The sequence below is a fragment of the Gymnoscopelus braueri genome (assembly GCF_963280865.1).
Source record: "Gymnoscopelus braueri genome assembly, chromosome: 17".
In the NCBI taxonomy this organism is placed as follows: Eukaryota; Metazoa; Chordata; class Actinopteri; order Myctophiformes; family Myctophidae; genus Gymnoscopelus; species Gymnoscopelus braueri.
The window spans coordinates 51,488,867-51,511,696 of NC_137617.1; the positions used below are offsets into that span (position 1 = coordinate 51,488,867).

General features: G+C 40.2%; 2 protein-coding genes across 2 annotated transcripts in view; both read right to left on the reverse strand.

Annotated features, from left to right (window-relative positions):
- Window positions 1-22,830, reverse strand: part of LOC308105227 (transient receptor potential cation channel subfamily M member 5-like) — a 419,337-nt gene that overhangs the window by 355,426 nt on the left and 41,081 nt on the right. The gene's annotated exons all lie outside the window — the stretch shown is intronic.
- The window catches only part of LOC308104900 (wings apart-like protein homolog), a 67,744-nt gene that overhangs the window by 29,670 nt on the left and 15,244 nt on the right, over window positions 1-22,830 (reverse strand). The window contains 10 exon segments of the mRNA XM_080455533.1: window positions 2,049-2,160; window positions 3,606-3,742; window positions 4,641-4,826; window positions 6,140-6,238; window positions 7,086-7,222; window positions 8,666-8,863; window positions 10,163-10,335; window positions 14,036-14,380; window positions 15,366-16,049; window positions 20,757-20,805. Of these exon segments, the coding sequence (XP_080311659.1) occupies window positions 2,049-2,160; window positions 3,606-3,742; window positions 4,641-4,826; window positions 6,140-6,238; window positions 7,086-7,222; window positions 8,666-8,863; window positions 10,163-10,335; window positions 14,036-14,380; window positions 15,366-16,049; window positions 20,757-20,805 (2,120 nt within the window).

Below are 22,830 nucleotides of genomic sequence, written 5' to 3' on the forward strand. Positions count from 1 at the left end.
GACTCTAGCCTAGAGGAAGCCTTTATGACCAAGGTCATTAAATACCAACCACTCCTACATACCGTCTCAGAACTGGGCTATAGGTGCAGACTATTTGTTTTTATATTTGGCAGCCTAGGATATTATACCCACATACTGGGTTTTAGAGGGTTTCAACATCTTAGGATGCCCAAAAAGGAGGCAAAAAGGTTGACAAAGTATTGTGTTGTCTCTGCTATAATTGGCAGCCACATATGGCGGAGACGCTGTTACTTATACCCATAGAGTACTGAGTACTTATACTGTTACTTATACCCATAGAGTACTGAGTATTTATACTGTTATTTATACCCAGTGTTGGGCAGTAACGAATTAATAATAATATATTACTGTAATATTATTACTTTTCCCAGTAACGAGTAAAGTAAGGTATTATTCTGCCTAAACAGTGATATTATACCATATTACTCCGACAAAAAAGGCCTTGTTACTCGTTACCGATTAATTTCATTCATTCATTCATTTAATATGTACTCTCCGTCTCTCGTAGAGGCAAGTTGTCGCATCATGCAAAAATAGGGCAGATCTACAAGCTATCAACCTATGTCAACAGAGATGCTGTTTAGCTGGCAGATCAGTTCCTTTTAGCACGCAGCCTGCGCACAGTTATGACGTAGCGCATGACCCGTATGCGACTGCATGCAAGCATGTGGAGCTCGGCTAATCAGAGGCAGTAACGTAGGACGCGCAGCGTATTTTGTTAAGTTTTACAAAATGATAAAAAATGTTTAACGGCAACGGCCATCCCCGCCGATTAATGCAGCTTTCCGCGCATTACTACTGCAGTTCTGAGTACCTTTGAGAAATCTCTGCAACTTCTAAGCGACGAGATATTTGCCCGAGACCAGACAGTGGTAGACCAGACAGTGGTAGACCAGACAGTGGTAGCCGCGAGTACGAGAGAGAGTGGTTTGAGCGTCAAGGGACCCTGGATACCGCCTTCCCAAATAAAAAAAAGTAAACATGGTCCCGAAAGGGGCTAAGCCGACCGAAACACCAGAGGATAAAACTGAAGGCTCAGAGCTCCTCAAACTGTGAACACTTTTAAGAGAGCACTAAAAACCTACCATTTTAACAACGCATTTGGTTAGCTTTTTAAGCCGGTTTAATAACCCTGCCTCTCCTTTTTAAACTTGTTTTTAACCTGTTTTATACTTTTTGATTCTTGCAAATGTTTTTTTTATCTTGTTTTATTATGTACTGTAGCACTTTGAGGTTTGTTTCAAATGTAAAATGTAAAACATTTGTATAATTATTATTATTATTATTATTAAGGCCCAAAACAACAGAAAATCATTATGTTTAAAAGGTCAGAGAGACTACTGCTTTATTTTGTATTTTATTTGCATTATATATAGACGATAAATACAGGCTACTGGGCTAGTATAAGATATCTACAGACTGGCTTCCTTTTTTAAAACATTTGGATTTGGTTGCATTGTGAAAGTTTAAAAAGTCAGAGAGAGCTGCTTTATTTTGTATTTTATTTGTTTTATATTTACGATATCTAGGTTTTGTTGATGCCTTTTGAAAGCATGTTGTTTAAAAGGGTAAGATATTGCTGCTTTATTATTTGATATAGATATCTAATGTCTCAGGTTTGGTTGGCGGCCTTGTAAAAAGTAGTTCTTAAAGGTGAGGAGAGACTGATACTTTTTTATCAATTGGTTGTTGTTGGCTGCCTTGTTTACAGTTTTGCACTTTGTCTAATTAATATTGACTGGTGTAAGATATGTTGAAAAGATTAAGAAATGTTCAAAAAGTTTTCTTTATTGTTTGTAGTTATGGATACAATACAGTTTTTTTGAGAGGCTGCAGCCAGTGTGTGCGGTTCAGATTAATGTTGTTCCTGTAAGGATGATTATTGTTCCAATTCCAAATATGGAATTTGCAGCAGCAAAATACTTCAAAAGACTGTTGACTGTTTTCTATTGTTCCATTAAATTGGATTCAGTTCTAAAAGGCTAAAAACTCAACACGTCTTTTCTTTTGCGGGGGGGTGTACTCACAGGGTGCTGTGGAGCATCATTCAGGGTTTTAAACACCATGGCGACCTTCCCTCTGGCTCTCAGATGCATCCTGAACGATCCCATCGCACACCGGGTGGCCAGGCTGATTACACTGCGCACACACACACACACACACACACACACACACACACACACACACAGTTTGTTTATTTTTGGAACACAATTCTTATACGAGACGATTCTAAGATGTTATTCTCATAGAGTAATGACTCCTGTTGACCCAGAGGATGAACCAGTGACGTCAGGACTTCAGTTAGGGCAGCTGCACACTGTAGGACTGTTAACGAGGTCGGGGAGTTGTCTGATCGTTAAGCATTACACACTACAGGAGTCTCTCTCTATAAATCAGCTGTCATATATCATTGTGGTTTTCACACTATAGATTGATCCCCGACCAGGGATCACACACTGTAGGACAGTTCACTAGGATGCTATCCAGACCCCATAAGACCAGGGATCACACACTGTAGGATAGTTCACTAGGATGCTATCCAGACCCCATAAGACCAGGGATCACACACTGTAGGATAGTTCACTAGGATGCATCCAGACCCCATACATACATAATAAGACTACTGTGATATATATGCACGAGACCGAGACAGGACGCCATTGATTGACATTAAATCATTAATTATCTATTTCTCTGTCTCTCTCTCTCTCTCTCTCTCTCTCTCTCTGAGAGAAGGAAAGGACAGATGGATCACCGTGCCAAAAAAAACTGGCTCCCATCCACTCCCATTCTATCTCCTTGATAAAAACCTCTGCATCTCCTTAATTTTTTACAGTGTGGAAATCGAGGCAGATCTACAAGATCTACAAGATCTACAAGCTCATAGCGCGGCACTCGGTGCCAGGCTATGAGCTTGTAGATCTGCTATTTTTGAATAGCCAAAGTATAAAATATGGTTAAAGTGGTTAAAATGATTGTGAAGCTATATTAACACATTCTGTGTTAATATATAATTTTATAATAACAGATTACGTTCGGTGCCAGAAATCTCCCCGTTGAGCTGCGCGGCGCTGTTTAAGCTGTAGACTCCACGACGTGCAGTCCATGTGAAACAAAGCATGCGTGCATTTTGCACGACGGTCCTGGCTAACGCCTGGAACGATAACATCTCTCACGCGAGTAACAATGGAGGAGCGATCGTGCATACAGAATGAGTCGTTTTCCCCAGCGTAAAAAGTTTGGGAGTTCTAGGGGTTTAAGCGGATGGGAGCCATGTTTTTTGGCACGGTGATCTATGAGGCCCTTCCTTCTCAGAATCACTGTGGGTGATTCCAGAGCTGCTCCAGCCCCTCCCGTGTGGAAAAAAACAAAAAAAAACAAAAAGACTGATAACTCGTAATTTTACGGTTTCGGCACCAAAGCGCTACTCTTTGAAAAGACGTAATATGACGGTTTTGGCACCCGATGTGTTAACTAATTTTGCTGGGGACCCCCTGGTATCCTCCCCACAAGGACCCCTGGATTACTACACTTTGAGAACCAATGGTGTAGTGTAAGTGTTGTGTAGTAAAATAATTGTGTACCTCAGGCAGCGTGTGTTGAGAGGTTGTCCCGTCTTCAGTCCGGTTGCCAGGTATTCAAAGTCGTCAGTAAACTCCTGGTTCTCTCCAAACTCCACCACGTCGTTAAAATGCTTCACATGTTGAACTACAGTGAACAGCTAGAGAGAATATGAATATTCATGATAAAATAACTACAGTGTACAGCTAGAGAGAATATGAATATTCATGATAAAATAACTACAGTGAACAGCTAGAGAGAATATGAATATTCATGATAAAATAACTACAGTGTACAGCTAGAGAATATGAATATTCATGATTAAATAACTACAGTGTACAGCTAGAGAGAATATGAATATTCATGATAAAATAACTACAGTGTACAGCTAGAGAGAATATGAATATTCATGATAAAATAACTACAGTGTACAGCTAGAGAGAATATGAATATTCATGATAAAATAACTACAGTGTACAGCTAGAGAGAATATGAATATTCATGATTAAATAACTACAGTATACAGCTAGAGAGAATATGAATATTCATGATAAAATAACTACAGTGTACAGCTAGAGAGAATATGAATATTCATGATAAAATAACTACAGTGTACAGCTAGAGAGAATATGAATATTCATGATAAAATAACTACGGTGTACAGCTAGAGAGAATATGAATATTCATGATTAATTAACTACGGTGTACAGCTAGAGAGAATATGAATATTCATGATAAAATAACTACAGTGTACAGCTAGAGAGAATATGAATATTCATGATAAAATAACTACAGTGTACAGCTAGAGAGAATATGAATATTCATGATAAAATAACTACAGTGTACAGCTAGAGAGAATATGAATATTCATGATTAAATAACTACAGTGAACAGCTAGAGAGAATATGAATATTCATGATTAAATAACTACAGTGTACAGCTAGAGAGAATATGTGTAGAATATGCGTGTGTGTGTGTGTGTGTGTGTGTGTGTGTGTGTGTGTGTGTGTGTGTGTGTGTGTGTGTGTGTGTGTGTGTGTGTGTGTGTGTGCACGTACCTCCTTGTGCTCCTTGTGACATTTGAGGGCGGTGACCGGGTCCTGGTAGAGCTCCGTTGGCACGGAGACGGACTTGGTGACCTTGGGGGGAGGGGGCGGGGCCTTAAAGACGCCGTCGTCCTTCTGGGGGATGGAGTCTTTGCTCCTCCCACTTCCTGTCGTCGTTGACGACGACGATGACACCACCTGGAGAGGAGAGGAGGATTGTGGGTAAAGAAAGATGAGGGTTAGCAAGGATGTTCAATCATTAAAAGGATCCCTGGATAATAGGCGAAACCTGGCAACGTTATCTCCTATTGTTTGACACATAAACGCTGATAACACGCTGAGAGAGAAACGGGCTTCAGGTCAATGGCTCTATGGCTGTGTGCAAATTCAGATCAATTGCTCCGGCCACTGAGGAGAACCGAGGTTTGTGAAATTATAGGAGGATGACTGCAGTCCAGCCCCCCCCCCCCCACCCCCCATGTATTATAACTATGACTGGAGGTCCAGGGTTACTGCAGTCCAGCCCCCCCCCCCCTGCCCCCCCCCCATGTATTATAACTATGACTGGAGGTCCAGGGTTACTGCAGTCCAGCCCCCCCCCCCTGCCCCCCCCCCCATGTATTATAACTATGACTGGAGGTCGCAGGTGTCAGCTAGAACCTTTCTACCAGTGTTCATTTTGACAGTAAATTCATATTTAGTCTTAGTCATAGTCTTTAGAATAAAACACCATTTCGTTTTAGTCCTATTTTAGTCTTCTGAAATTGTTTAGTCTTAGTCTAAATATCTAAACCTTAGTCTTTAGTCTTAGTCAACAACATTAACACGGCTGTCTACTTCTACTTCCTAAAGCGGGATTTCAAAATAAGACTTGCACTGATTAGTTTGAACGTATCATGATTAGTCAACGCAGGTTTTATTTTGAAGTTCGTCCACAACGACATCCTTTCACTTGTGATTTATATACGCACGATGACCATCACAACCTTTACGATACGACCCCCCCCCACCCCCCCCCCCACCCTGAAACATGTTCTCATCGGATCTGCATGATTCACACAAACAACCTGTTGGGATTCAAAACGGACAGGTTGCCTGAGTGACCTTCCAGTAGAAAATGTGTTCAAACGTAATTGATAATTGAGAAACCATGAAGAACGCAGCGTGTAAATGGTAATGGAGGTCATTCATGTATTTGTGCATCATGACCCTGCTATGTGTCATGTGTTTATTAATAACTATCTATTATTACTGATTATGTTCAAATAGCTAGGCTGCATTTACGCACCTGCTCGTCAAATCCTAACGCGACCTCTGGTGTGTGTGTGTGTGTGTGTGTATGTGCGTGCGTATGTATGTTTGTGTGTGTGCGTGTGCGCGCGAGAGCGTGTGACTGTGTGTGTGTACTACTACTCACAGCAGCAGGGTTGTGTGTGTGTGTGTGTGTGTGTGTGTGTGTGTGTGTGTGTGTGTGTGTGTGTGTGTGTGACTGTGTGTGTACTACTACTCACAGCAGCAGGGTTGTGTGATTTGAGGCAGTATGCAGGCGGTGGCTCCTCCTCACTGTCCACCGTCCAATGTCTGGCGTTATACACTGCTTTATGAGGAGACTACACACACACACACACACACACACACACACACACACACACAGAGACCACACACACACACACACACACACACACACACACACACACACACACAGAGACCACACACACACACACACACACACACACACACACACACACACAGAGACCACACACACACACACACACACACACACAGGGATTATTCACAGTGTGTATTAAATGTTATTGATATGTTTCCAGTATGCTAGCAGAACTACAGACAACACGTCACACCGCTGACAGCTCGTTGCTGTTGTTGAACATTTACAAGTCTGACCACAAGGTTCTGAATGTCCCGTTACACTCCGTTACACTCCGCTACACTCCGCTACACTCCGTTACACTCCGTTACACTCCGTTACACTCTGTTACAATCTGTTACAATCTGTTACACTCTGTTACAATCTGTTACAATCTGTGGAACAGGATCAGCTTCACTTTATATGTTGTTTTTGGTAAATGAATGGAGATGTATCGTTTCTGCGCGCGGAATGGGCGGATGTCCAGCAGTGACTATTAGAGCGGGTTCCAGACCAAGACTATACAAAGTTTAAAGAAAGTAGATCTGCTATTTTCTGAAAAATCTATTTTTTTTGCAAATCTTTGAATACATATATATTTTTAAAGCGAGCATTTTTACCTCAAATCTTTGCTTCTGTAGGATTCTACAACATTTGTATTAATGAACATATTCAAAGATTTGCACTTTTTTTTCAAAATGTTTCAAAAAATAGCACAGAGTGCCGCACTATGAGCTTGTAGATCTGTGCACGTGCGTGCGTGCGTGCGTGCGTGCGTGCGTGCGTGCGTGCGTGCGTGCGTGCGTCACCTTCTTCAGAGCACTGAAGATGCGTCTCTGAGCGTCTGGGTTCTTCTCAGCTGGAGACTTCATCTTGGCTGCTCTCCTCCTGATGGTTGGACCTCCAGCCACGATGGTCATATCGTCCTCCATGAAGTCTATCACAGCTACACAACACAACACAACACATTATCACTACACAACACAACACATTATCACTACACATTATCACTACACAACACAACACATTATCACTACACAACACAACACATTATCACAACACAACACAACGGCCCTCATTTATCAGTGGAGCGTAAAAAAGGGCTTATTTTTGGCCTTAAATCGTCCCGTAGGTCAACGTCCTCGTGGCATTTATCACAGGATCCTAAACCAATCCTAGCGTACATTTGGTCGGAGCTTTGATAAATGTGACGGCTGAAAGCGAGCGTCATTTAAATAACCCTTAAATATTATCCTAACGCCCTGATGTTACCACATGAAGAACCAGAGGACGACCAAACAAAGCATGGAAAGCCTATAAGAAAGAGTTTCCCCACCTGCCTGTCAAGTCACACACACACACACACACACACACACACACACACACACACACACACACACACACACGTGTTTCATGTATTCCGTAATGGTACAATCTTTGTCGTTGTCTAGTAGCCTACATGAATGACAGATGATGACACCACTCACATCACCATGAATGGAATATGTTTGTACATTAATGTATTTAACCCGTACAGAGCAGTGCGTGTTGGAGTTACACTAAAATAAAACAGTCATGTAAGTTCTATTCCCTGTGAGACTCGGGCGGGCTGCAGTGAGTTAATGAGAGATGACCTGGAGAGCCACTCAGAATCTGAAAAATGCTCTCGCAGAAGCGCTCATATATTCTGAAAATAGCAGATCTACAAGCTCACAACGCGTGGCAATGCGACACGTGGTGAGCTTGTAGGATCTGCTATTTTCAAATAGCCAATGCAGCCAGTCTTATCTGAATGACTGTTAAAGCAGTTTGTTTAGATGACTTTGAAAAGAGAACGTGCGTACACGCAGTACGGACGTGTCGTTGTTTACGTTGTCAGATGGTTTTCATTTGAAGGTTCAATGTGTTTTTGTGAGTTAAAGGAGAGATCCGGGCATTTTAAGTGTTGCTAATCACTCACCAACATTGAAAGGGACAGACGCCAGGTTCTGTGAGAGAAACAAGCAACCAGCGTCATCTCGTTCTGCACGAACGGTAGCTCGTGCGCGACATTCAGTGCATGTTTGAGTATCATGAGACTCCACGATGAGCAGTCGGTTATAATAGACGATTTTCACTCTTACACAGGCTCCCATTATGCCAACGGAGGGGGTCGCCAGACTGGACGACACGGGACTCGCTGGAATAACTCAACGTCCCTTTCTATGTTGGTGAGTGATTAGCGACACATCAAAGATAACACTTAAAATGTCCGGATCTCTCCTTTAAGACAACTGACCGGTGTGCTCTATGTGAACGGTGCTCTCTGATTTACAGTGTGTGTGTGTGTGTGTGTGTGTGTGTGTGTGTGTGTGTGTGTGTGTGTGTGTGTGTGTGTGTGTGTGTGTACCTGTCCTTGTACTGCTGTATGAGCGAGTCCTATCCGTCCGCCTGTCGGTCAGTCTGTCGGTCAGTCTGTCGGTCAGTCTGTCGGTCAGTCCGTCCTCTCCGTGGGTCAGTCTCTCAAACGGGTCGGGGGGGCTGTCCACTGGCGAGTCCATGGTCTCCATGGCGACAGGAGACACCTCCCTCATGGCCGCCCGGCGCTCTGAGTGACAGAGACAGGAAGTTGTGAAGAGACATAATCATACAAGCTCGCCGCGCTTTTTCAGAAAAGCGTTTCATAAGACATCTGTACATATAGTATATATACATATATATATATATAACAGACTGTACAATGGGCCTCAGGTCTCAGTAGGATAAATGCATAAAGTACCTACCATGCATTTTTAACCCATTAACACATTAACCGCCAAGAACGTAGTCCTACGGTCCGTTAAATCCAACTGTTAAGCGCCGAGACCGTAGCCCTACGGTCCACGGTCTTTTCGCGCTATTCACTTCCGGGTTCACTTTCGGATTTTTTTTGATCCACTTCCGTTTCCGGTTTGATGACCGGAAATAGAATTATTTGGGATCCGGTTTTGACGATCACGCCCGCTCCCATTCTACAGACGAAACTGAAACTCAATTCTCTTCCTGTAGTTTTTTCTCCTCGCATTTCACTGTTTAACGTAATCCGCTCTAACTACAACATGGATGCCCCGTTTGACACGCGATCTTCACTGGGAGATACAGGGAGATCTCGCGGATGTAAACAGACCGTGTAGAGCTCAATCTTAAGGATTTTAACAAGATCTATGGCGACATGAAAAAAACAAAAAAACAACAAAAACACCTTGGCACTGGTGAGTACATTATGAGATTAACTTCTGGCGGTCGATGTGTTAAGACCTGAGGCCGATTCTACAAAAATGTCTTCTAAATCCTAACAGTTTTTTGAAAAAACATATGTTTCTATATCAGTGGTTCTCAAACTTTTTCATGTCAAGGACCCCCAAAATATATGTATTTGGCCGCGGACCCCCATCTCAAAATATGTTGTTCCAGGGACCCCCCAGAAGCAAAGATTTGAGTTACAAATGTTCGCTTTAAAAACATATATATTCGAAGATTTGCACACATTTTCACTATTTTCCAAAAATAGCAGATCTACAAGCTCATAGCGCGGCACTCGATGCCGCGCTATGAGCTTGTAGATCTGCTATTTTTGAATAGCCAAAGAGTAAAATAATGCTTTTTAGCTCAAATCAAAAAGAGACACATATGCTTCTCCAGGCTGTTTGAAAATAACCGATATACAAGCTCACAACGTGTGGCATCGCGACGTGTTGTGAGCTTGTAGATCTGCTATTTTCAAACAGTTTAGTAGTTCTACTTTTGGTACTTGCTAAAAAATATATATATATTCCAGACTTTTACTTGTAACAGAGTACTTCTACATTGCAGTACTGATACTTCTACTTAAGTAAAACATTTGAGTACTTTTCCCACCACAGCCTACCATCATCATCGTCACCGTCCTCATCCTCGCTGCCGCTCATGTCATCAAAGCCAAAGTATTTCATCTTGTAGTTGGAGCTTCCAGATGTTTCTGTGTGGTCGTGTTCTCCAAACACTCCAGATGTTTCTGTGTTGTGTTCTCCAAAGCCAAACAGATCCACCTTCTGGTTACACCTGAGACAACACACAACACAACACAACATAACATGATAAACACCTTAACGACCTGTACACCTACGACAACACACAACACGATAAACACCTTAACACATTGACTGCCAGAGTTTATTCATAATGTATTCACCCCTGTGCCAGCGATTTGTTGTTTTACAACCCTTTTCAACCGGTCACAGATTTGTTGATCGTTTGTCTGGCTGTGTTTATTAAACACACACGACGGATAGAGAAGCACTCAAAGAGTTAAGTTTTCTCTCTACGTCTCCATTCTCTCGCCCCCTCCCAAATAGGCTGCAAAAGTCATATCCGGGTGGATGACGACGTATTTCCGCCCCACTTCCGTGGGGCGGAAATAGCTTAGCTCATGATGGGGTTTCAGACCGTTGGTAACTGTTCGTCATCCAGACTAAAGAAAATAGAACCGGAGCTCTCTGTTCCTTTTTTATACCGTGTGAAAAAACGTGTTTTGCCCTATTTTGCCTAAAAGTCACACTTTTTAAGCTAAAACGGAAAACGAAACCACTGAATTTCGCATCCGGGTGAATGGGAAGTAGGTGGAAAGGGAATCTGACCTTGGAATGTACAGAAAACAGCGTGATGGTCTATTAAACTAATGAAAAGACAAAAGAACGCATATATGCGATCTAGGCAATCAATGTGTTAACGGCCTGTACACCTACAATACAACACAACAACACACAACACAACACAACAACACACAACACACAACACACAACACAACACAACACAATAAACACCTTAGCAGCACAGGGCCTGTTTAGTTTCACCAAAACTAGATTGGGGATTAAGCCAGGCTTCATCAGCTATCCTGGATGAATTTATCTTGGCTTGGGTTTCATGAAAGCTGAGTCATCTCACCAGATTAAGACCTGAGGCCCATTCTAAAGCTGAGTCATCTCACCAGATTAAGACCTGAGGCCCATTCTAAAGCTGAGTCATCTCACCAGATTAAGACCTGAGGCCCATTCTAAAGATGAGTCATCTCACCAGATTAAGACCTGAGGCCCATTCTAAAGCTGAGTCATCTCACCAGATTAAGACCTGAGGCCCATTCTAAAAACCTCTGAGTCATCTCACCAGATTAAGACCTGAGGCCCATTCTAAAGATGAGTCATCTCACCAGATTAAAGGTTTAATGACATTCACTTTTACACCACATTCAAAGTCTTTGTCCTGGTCCTTCAAAAGTGTACAAAAAGTTTTAAGTGAAAATTCCATTCCAGTGATCAATGGCAGGTGTTTTTCTCTCACATTTCTAAAGCTTTTTCAACTGCAATGAAAAAAGAAATCTTTGCCTGCGGGTGTCGCTGGTGAGCGATTTTGCCTGTCAATCATCGCCTCTGCTCCGCCCCCCCCAAAGGAAAGGATAGGGGAGGGGAGGGGCGAGGAGGAGAGTGGGCGGGATTATTCGACAGTGACCTCACTGTCGAAGGGCCAAGCTCAGATTACTTTTCAGCCTAATTATTCAGAAAACCCCAGACCACAGAAAATCCACTGAATGTTTTAAGTTCAGGTTTTTTGGGTGTAATTGAGGTCATAAAACCCCAAATAAAACATTGAAAATAAAAAAAGTGAAAATTAATGTCATGATACCTTTAAGACCTGAGGCCCATTCTAAAGCTGAGTCATCTCACCAGATTAAGACCTGAGGCCCATTCTAAAGCTGAGTCATCTCACCAGATTAAGACCTGAGGCCCATTCTAAAGCTGAGTCATCTCACCAGATTAAGACCAGAGGCCCATTCTAATGAAAGCTGAGTCATCTCACCAGATTAAGACCTGAGGCCCATTCTAAAGCTGAGTCATCTCACCAGATTAAGACCTGAGGCCCATTCTAAAGATGAGTCATCTCACCAGATTAAGACCAGAGGCCCATTCTAAAGCTGAGTCATCTCACCAGATTAAGACCTGAGGCCCATTCTAAAGATGAGTCATCTCACCAGATTAAGACCAGAGGCCCATTCTAAAGCTGAGTCATCTCACCAGATTAAGACCAGAGGCCCATTCTAAAGCTGAGTCATCTCACCAGATTAAGACCTGAGGCCCATTCTAAAGCTGAGTCATCTCACCAGATTAAGACCAGAGGCCCATTCTAATGAAAGCTGAGTCATCTCACCAGATTAAGACCAGAGGCCCATTCTAATGAAAGCTGAGTCATCTCACCAGATTAAGACCAGAGGCCCATTCTAATGAAAGCTGAGTCATCTCACCAGATTAAGACCAGAGGCCCATTCTAAAGATGAGTCATCTCACCAGATTAAGACCAGAGGCCCATTCTAAAGATGAGTCATCTCACCAGATTAAGACCTGAGGCCCATTCTAAAGCTGAGTCATCTCACCAGATTAAGACCTAAGGCCCATTCTAAAGCTGAGTCATCTCACCAGATTAAGACCTGAGGCCCATTCTAAAAACCTCTTCTAAATCCTAACAGCTTTATTAAAAAAAAACCTATGTTGCTAAATATCAGTGAAACGTAAATATCACAAACGTTTTTATGCCAAGGACCCCCAACATCAGATGTATTCATGCCAAGGACCCCCAACGCAGTGTTCGTTAGCGAAAACGAAACGGAATATGTTCGTCAACGCAAATTTTTCAAAGGACGAAGACGAGACGAGACGAGACCACCACCCACATGAATAAACAATAACTGGGACTAAATCATTATGCAATTTCGTTGACTAATAAAGACGAGACGAAAATGTAGTTCACTAAATAAATACTGGGCTAAAATCTATGGTCATTTTAGTTCAAAGACGAGACGAAATATTATATTATTTATATGATTGTGTCACTCCCTGTCTAACACGCACGCACGCGCACACACACACACACACACACACACAAACACACAGTGGTTAAGTCCATGAGGCACTTTATTTTATTCTATTCTTTTTCATCTGAGATGTATTTTATTTATTTTAATGCAAGCATTGGTGTTCAATCAGAACATGTTCCATGTCTGGATGTATTCCTTACAATTCTGTTTTTCATCAAAAGGATGAGAGGAAATGCTGTGAAATATTTTTAGATTAGATGGAAATGTTCTATATTATCTGCTGACTAAAAAAGTAAAGGGCTAATAATATAATCATGACTAAAACTTGACTAAAATGTCAACAGTTTTTGTCGACTAAAACTAGACAAATAAAAATATGTTTTATTGGACTAATAAAGACTAAAATGCTCGACTTTTAGTCGACTAAAACTAGACTAAATAAAAAAGGATGAGTTTGACTAAATGTGATCAAAACTAACAACCGTCATTTGAATCTGGACTAAGACTAAAGCAGGGGTCTTCAACGTTTTCAGGCCAAGGACCCCCTAGCTGAGAGAGAGATGAAGCAGGGACCCCCTACTCTATATCGTATAAAATTGTGTTTCAGATTTTTTTTTAATTGTTTACGTGGTCTGCTTTTTTTCCCCTCTACACCTATAGCCTCTTTGCCAAAAATAGCCGATCTACAAGCTCGCAGCGCGAGGCGTTGTGAGCTTGTAGATCGGCTATTTTTGGCCAAAGTTATCCTCAGAAAAGGGATATTAGGGTTCAAGTGGTTAAGGTAAAAAATATATATATCCTATCACACAAAGATTTGGCGGACCCCCTGTAGTAACTCTGAGGACCCCCTGTTGAAGACCCCTGGACTAAAGAATAGCTGAGGTCATCTGCTCCTACCTGGCTTCACCCTGGACCGCGTCCGTCGTCCTCTTCTTCCTCAGCCAATCCGAGGAGGGGTCCTCCGTCTCCGTGGAAACGACAGACCCCGCGAGGAGGAGGAGGGATGGAGAAGAAGCTCCTCCTCTTCTGCTGGAGGAGGGCGGCGCCCCCCCTCGGTCCTGGATGACGGTGACGTTGCTGACGGACAGGCAGGACGGGTGCAGCACCGTTAAGTCCCGCCTCCCGCCCCGCCCCCCGTCGTCGCGGTCGTCTGGGCTCTCGGCCGCGGCGAGGCGGTCCGACGAGACGATGACTCCTCCCCCCTGCTTCTTGACTCCTCCCCCCTGCTTCTTGCTGGCAGGGCTGTCAAACGTGATCACAGGTTTAAGTTGACGGTGAACTGTCACTCAAATGATTGTGATTAGCGGTTTAGATGTGTGTGTGTTAGATGTGTGTTTAGATGTGTGTGTGTTAGATGTGTGTGTTAGATGTGTGTGTGTTTAGCCTTTTAGGCTTTGTCATCAAAAAGTGCAACAGGCCAGATATGACAAAATAACTTAAATATCCAAAGAAAGTATCAACTTAATTTTACACATTTAAAACTAGCAGGAATAGCTGATCTACAAGCTTACAATGCGTGTCGTAAGCGTGTAGATCAGCTATTTCAGCTTTTTTTTGCAAAAAATATAATTGCGATCATCTCAAATAATAGTCATTATCTCAAACAATGCCATCAGACGATGATGTAATAACTGTGACAGATGATGTAATAAGATGATGTAATAACTGTGACAGACGATGTAATAAGATGATGTAATAACTGTGACAGATGATGTAATAAGATGATGTAATAACTGTGACAGATGATGTAATAAGATGATGTAATAACTGTGACAGACGATGTAATAAGATGATGTAATAACTGTGACAGACGATGTAATAAGATGATGTAATAACTGTGACAGATGATGTAATAAGATGATGTAATAACTGTGACAGATGATGTAATAAGATGATGTAATAACTGTGACAGACGATGTAATAAGATGATGTAATAACTGTGACAGAAGATGTAATAAGATGATGTAATAACTGTGACAGACGATGTAATAAGATGATGTAATAACTGTGACAGACGATGTAATAAGATGATGTAATAACTGTGACAGACGATGTAATAAGATGATGTAATAACTGTGACAGACGATGTAATAAGATGATGTAATAACTGTGACAGACGATGTAATAAGATGATGTAATAACTGTGACAGACGATGTAATAAGATGATGTAATAACTGTGACAGATGATGTAATAAGATGATGTAATAACTGTGACAGAGGGCCTACTTGTTGGGTCTCCGGTACGTGCGACAGTTGCTGGCGCTCCTGGCGGAAGACGAAGACGACGTCGAGGCGAAACGATCGCCGCCCGCCGGCTGCTGCTGCGAGGGCTCGGCGGCAGACGCCGCGGCGGGAAGGCGGAGCCGGCGCTCCGCCTCGGGACTCTGGAGTCGCGGGGAGGAGGGGGGAGAGGGGGGAGAGGGGGGAGGGGGAGGGGGGCGGGGCCTTTCCACCCTGCTGCTGCTCTGTCCCGGGTGGGCGTGACTCCGCCCACCCAGGTCGTAGCCCCCGCCCCCCGCTGAGGTCCAGAGGGCGGAGCTCCGAGGGGGCGAAGGGGAGGAGCTAAGGCCCACGATGGAGTCCCACGCCGAGGAGGAAGAGGGGGCGTGGTGACTGCTGGAGGCGGAGTCTGTGGCTTTCAGGGCGGCGGCCTGGGACGGGGGTTTCCGGTCGCTGAAAATGGCGTCCCAGGAGGAGGCGGAGCCAGTGGCTTTCAGGGCGGCGGCCTGGGACGGGGGTTTCCTGTCGCTGACGATGGCGTCCAATGAGGAGGCATAGGAGGAGGAGGAGGAGGAGTCTATCGTCAGGGTGGCGGTCTGCGACGGCGGCTTCCTGTCACTGATGATGGCGTCCCAGGAGGAGGCGGAGTCTGTTTTTAGGGCGGTGGTCTGGGACAGGGGCTTCCTGTCGCTGTGAAGAATCAGGAAGTAAGTACTTTATAATACAAGTACTAAGTACTTTATAATACAAGTACTAAGTACTTTATAATACAAGTACTAAGTACTTTATAATACAAGTACTAAGTACTTTATAATACAAGTACTAAGTACTTTATAATACAAGTACTAAGTACTTTATAATACAAGGACTAAGTACTTTATAATACAAGGACTAAGTACTTTATAATACAAGTACTAAGTACTTTATAATACAAGGACTAAGTACTTTAGTCCTTGTATTATAATACAAGGACTACGTACTTTATAATACAAGGACTAAGTACTTTATAATACAAGTACTAAGTACTTTATAATACAAGGACTAAGTACTTTATAATACAAGGACTAAGTACTTTATAATACAAGGACTAAGTACTTTATAATACAAGTACTAAGTACTTTATAATACAAGGACTAAGTACTTTATAATACAAGGACTAAGTACTTTATAATACAAGGACTAAGTACTTTATAATACAAGGACTAAGTACTTTATAATACAAGTACTAAGTACTTTATAATACAAGTACTAAGTACTTTATAATACAAGTACTAAGTACTTTATAATACAAGTACTAAGTACTTTATAATACAAGTACTAAGTACTTTATAATACAAGTACTAAGTACTTTATAATACAAGGACTAAGTACTTTATAATACAAGGACTAAGTACTTTATAATACAAGGACTAAGTACTTTATAATACAAGGACTAAGTACTTTATAATACAAGTACTAAGTACTTTATAATACAAGTACTAAGTACTTTATAATACAAGTACTAAGTACTTTATAATACAAGGACTAAGTACTTTATAATACAAGTACTAAGTACTTTATAATACAAGGACTAAGTACTTTATAATACAAGGACTAAGTACTTTATAATACAAGGACTAAGTACTTTATAATACAAGGACTAAGTACTTTATAATACAAGGACTAAGTACTTTATAATACAAGGACTAAGTACTTTATAATACAAGGACTAAGTACTTTATAATACAAGTACTAAGTACTTTATAATACAAGTACTAAGTACTTTATAATACAAGTACTAAGTACTTTATAATACAAGTACTAAGTACTTTATAATACAAGTACTAAGTACTTTATAATACAAGTACTAAGTACTTTATAATACAAGGACTAAGTACTTTATAATACAAGGACTAAGTACTTTATAATACAAGGACTAAGTACTTTATAATACAAGGACTAAGTACTTTATAATACAAGTACTAAGTACTTTATAATACAAGTACTAAGTACTTTATAATACAAGTACTAAGTACTTTATAATACAAGGACTAAGTACTTTATAATACAAGTACTAAGTACTTTATAATACAAGGACTAAGTACTTTATAATACAAGGACTAAGTACTTTATAATACAAGTACTAAGTACTTTATAATACAAGTACTAAGTACTTTATAATACAAGGACTAAGTACTTTATAATACAAGTACTAAGTACTTTATAATACAAGTACTAAGTACTTTATAATACAAGTACTAAGTACTTTATAATACAAGGACTAAGTACTTTATAATACAAGGACTAAGTACTTTATAATACAAGGACTAAGTACTTTATAATACAAGGACTAAGTACTTTATAATACAAGTACTAAGTACTTTATAATACAAGTACTAAGTACTTTATAATACAAGGACTAAGTACTTTATAATACAAGTACTAAGTACTTTATAATACAAGGACCAAGTACTTTATAATACAAGGACTAAGTACTTTATAATACAAGGACTAAGTACTTTATAATACAAGGACTAAGTACTTTATAATACAAGTACTAAGTACTTTATAATACAAGGACTAAGTACTTTATAATACAAGGACTAAGTACTTTATAATACAAGGACTAAGTACTTTATAATACAAGGACTAAGTACTTTATAATACAAGTATTAAGTACTTTATAATACAAGGACTAAGTACTTTATAATACAAGGACTAAGTACTCTATACAAGGACTAAGTACTTTATAATACAAGTACTAAGTACTTTATAATACAAGGACTAAGTACTTTATAATACAAGGACTAAGTACTTTATAATACAAGGACTAAGTACTCTATACAAGTACTAAGTACTTTATAATACAAGTACTAAGTACTTTATAATACAAGGACTAAGTACTTTATAATACAAGGACTAAGTACTCTATACAAGTACTAAGTACTTTATAATACAAGGACTAAGTACTTTATAATACAAGGACTAAGTACTTTATAATACAAGTACTTTATAATACAAGTACTAAGTACTTTATAATACAAGTACTAAGTACTTTATAATACAAGGACTAAGTACTTTATAATACAAGGACTACGTACTTTATAATACAAGGACTAAGTACTTTATAATACAAGGACTAAGTACTTTATAATACAAGGACTAAGTACTTTATAATACAAGGACTAAGTACTTTATAATACAAGGACTAAGTACTTTATAATACAAGGACTAAGTACTTTATAATACAAGGACTAAGTACTTTATAATACAAGTACTAAGTACTTTATAATACAAGGACTAAGTACTTTATAATACAAGGACTAAGTACTTTATAATACAAGGACTAAGTACTTTATAATACAAGGACTAAGTACTTTATAATACAAGGACTAAGTACTTTATAATACAAGGACTAAGTACTTTATAATACAAGGACTAAGTACTTTATAATACAAGGACTAAGTACTTTATAATACAAGGACTAAGTACTTTATAATACAAGGACTAAGTACTTTATAATACAAGGACTAAGTACTTTATAATACAAGTACTAAGTACTTTATAATACAAGTACTAAGTACTTTATAATACAAGTACTAAGTACTTTATAATACAAGGACTAAGTACTTTATAATACAAGTACTAAGTACTCTATACAAGTACTAAGTACTTTATAATACAAGGACTAAGTACTTTATAATACAAGGACTAAGTACTTTATAATACAAGGACTAAGTACTTTATACAAGTACTAAGTACTTTATAATACAAGGACTAAGTACTCTATACAAGTACTAAGTACTCTATACAAGTACTAAGTACTTTATAATACAAGAACTAAGTACTTTATAATACAAGGACTAAGTACTTTATAATACAAGGACTAAGTACTCTATACAAGTACTAAGTACTTTAAACAACTAAAAGTACTTTATACAAGCACAAAGCAGCCAAATGTTGGGACTGGTCCCGCAGATTTTGCTACAATCTAAGATATTAATCTTAATAATCTAATAATAATAATGTATAGAGCACCGAAGTCTGACGTCACTGCCAGTAGAGGGCCAGTAGAGGGCGCTGTTTCACGGGTTCGTGGCTTTATTATTTGTGTTGAAATCCCCATTTGTGAATCTTAGATCACGTCATATAAGAACTGTGTTCCAAACATAAACACACCACCCTGGCGATTCTGTCAGGGGGCGTGGCTCTGCATCGTTTAAGATATTCATTCATATTTGATACAGCCTGTTTCTGGCGAAAATGGAATTAATTCTGCCTTAAAAGTCTTAAAGGGTAAGACCACTTTGGTAGAGGTTTGGGTTGTGTAGTTACCTTGCCATGATGTAACTCCAAAGGTGGGCAAGAAATCAAAAAATATTGCTCCATTGATTAGAAATTGATAATTCAAAATATGCTCCTCATTGACTTACATTGTACGGTAAAACAGCTCTCAAAGTCACTCTTTTAGCACATAAATGAACCCAAACATAGCTGATTCAGACAATATAGAACATCACCAAACCCAGTACTGTTTGTTTTTTTAATAAAAATGTCAACTTCCTGTTGATTTTACTATTTGAAGATCTGGATCCGGATCCGCCGATCCAGTCCGGGTTTTCTACTTATTAAAAATGGCAAAATCAACAGGAAGTTGACATTTTTATAAAAAAAAAAAACAGTACTGGGTTTGGTGATGTTCCATATTGTCTGAATCAACTTTGTTTGCGTTCGTTTTTGTGCTAAAAGAGTGACTTTGAGAGCTGTTTTACCATACAATGTAAGTCAATGAGGAGCATATTTTGAATTATCAATTTCTAATCAATGGAGCAATTATTTTTTATTTCTTGCCCACCTTTGGAGTTACATCATGGCAAGGTAACTACACAAGCCAAACCTCTACCAAAGTGGTCTTGCCCTTTAAGAACTACTACTTCCGGGTCTGAAATCCCCACAGCAGCCGCGTTCATGGGAAATGTAGTCTTTGGGTTGTTTGACTGGTTTCTAGTGTTTATATTGTGTTACTCTTTGGGTAAATGTGTACATTTACACCTTCAGTCGATGCTTCATATCCATATGAGTCAAATCTCCAGGGTGGTGTGTTTATTTTTGGAACACAGTTCTTATATGAAGCGATCTAAGATTCCCCAATGAGGAGATCAATACAAAAAGTAAAGCCATGAACCTGCGGAAAGCGCCCTCTACTGGCAGTGACGTCAGGACTTCGGTGCTCTACTGGTAGGCCAAAAGAGGAGGTAGTACCATTTTCCCGTCAGAAAGACGACCCCCCCCCCGCTCCCCCCGAATAATAACAACAATAATAATGATAATATATTGAAGCAAAAACATGCATACATAATAATAACTACAAGAACAATAATAATAAAATGTACAGGTGACACAGATCAAAGCAAGTACCTGTCTGAGGCGTTACGGTACCACGAGTAGCTATGCTGCACCGTCTCACCTACACACACACACACACACACACACACACACACACACACACACACACACACACACACACACAGAGAATGGGATACAGAACAGAAGGAACCTTAACTCTTTGACTGCCAGAGTATTTTCATAAAGTACTCCCCAGTGCCAGCGATTTTCGTGTTTTCTTTTTTTTTGTTACTTTGTAATTTAAATTCATTTAGGTTTTTCTGGCTGCGTTTTAAACACATACCATAGATTGACCAGCAGAGAGCAGCAAATCCACACCTTGATCAACCGCTCACTCATTCGAGCCCCACCAAACAGGCTCAAACAGTCCGTACGTCATATCCGGATGTGACGTTTTCGCAGGTTTGCCGATCGTGCTTCAGTTCGATGTGATACACGACGACGATGGCTGTTGGTCATCCAGACCAAAGGAAATAGAACTGGAGCTCTCCGTTGGTTTTTTATACCGTGTGAAAAAACGTGTGTTTCCCTATTCTCGCCTAAAATGCCTAAAAAAAGAGAACCGGAAACCGGAAACGGAATCTGCGTCATGAATCCGGATCCGGGTGAGTGTGAAAAAAAACAAAAACAGTATCTGATGGTGAAAACTAAACAGAACAGCGCGATCACAGATTAAACAATGAAAAAGCTATCAACGCGTCTAACGGGTCGATGGCTTGAGTGGATTAAAGGAGAATACCGGACAAATTAAGTGTTGTCTCTGATGTCTCGTTACTCACTTGTTTCAAGAACCTGGCAACACGAGTTGCCAGGTTCTGGAAAGAAACAAGCATCCAGTGTTAAATCGTTCGGCAGTAGCGCTAGCCTCTCAGGCTAGCTACTCTCATGTTTGACTATCATGAGACTCCACAATGACTAGCAGTAGAGAAAAAAACAACTTTGCATCGGTTATAATAGACGAATCTCCCTAACCCACGCGCTCCCATTATGACAACGGAGGGGGTTTAAAAAATGACGACAGGGGAATCTATGGAAAAAAAGAACGCCACTTTTCAAGTCAATAGGTGAGTAACGAGACATCAAAGACAACACTTAATTTGTCCGGTATTCTCCTTTAAGGAGCAATTGATGCGTTTTCGAGTCAATGGCGTTAAAAGAGTTAAGAATCATTTCCGTCACATTTTGGAAGCGTTTTGCTGAACAGGGTTTTGAACGTCTCACAGTCAGAGCTGCTGCTATGTGGACTAACTGTCTGATATGCAGTTATAATACCAGAGGTTCTATATTCTCTTACATTTCAAGGACCTCCATTACTGTGAGAGTGTACACACATGAGTTTACATGTGGACAAATCGGAGCCTTTTTCTTTCTTTTCTTTGTTAACCCATTGATACCTGGAACGCATCTGTGTCACTTTAGATTTCTTTAGGCTATTCAAAAATAGCAGATATACAAGCTCATAGCGCGGCACATGAGCTTGTAGATCTGCTATTTTTGAAAAATCGAGGAAAAAAAAAATCTTTTTGTTTTCAAAAAATTGTTAGGATTTAGAAGAAATTTCTAGAACCTTCTCAGGTCTTAATGTGTTAAGACAGGGTGCAGTTAAACGGTGTTGCTATACATCTTCGTCAGGTCATGATAAAGAAACATGGAAACTAGGGGTCAGAGAAAAAGTGCCATTCATGGAAAAAATTGCGATTCTAAAGGTCCTGACACACCGGGGCGAATTCTTCATGCGAATAAATTCGTTTTTTTTTAAAACCTTATAAAGTCAATGCAAGCGTCCACATCAGTTTAGCGAAGCGAAAAAGCGTCTTTTAATTATTCGGAACGAGTCCGAATTTTGCGTATATTCGCATATTCGCCGGTGTGTGTAAGGACCTTTACTGTCAACGATTCAGAATTTATTAAAAATCTACTTTTCTTTTCTTTTCTTGCTGGTGAAAGTTACAGGAGTTCTCACTCCATATGGTGGTGTGTGTGATATGAAACGTAAGCTCACCATAACCACAGTAAACATTATCATATTCAAGGGCTTTTTTTTAACCCATTAGGACCCGCGGGAAAGCGTCTGTCAACTCATTGT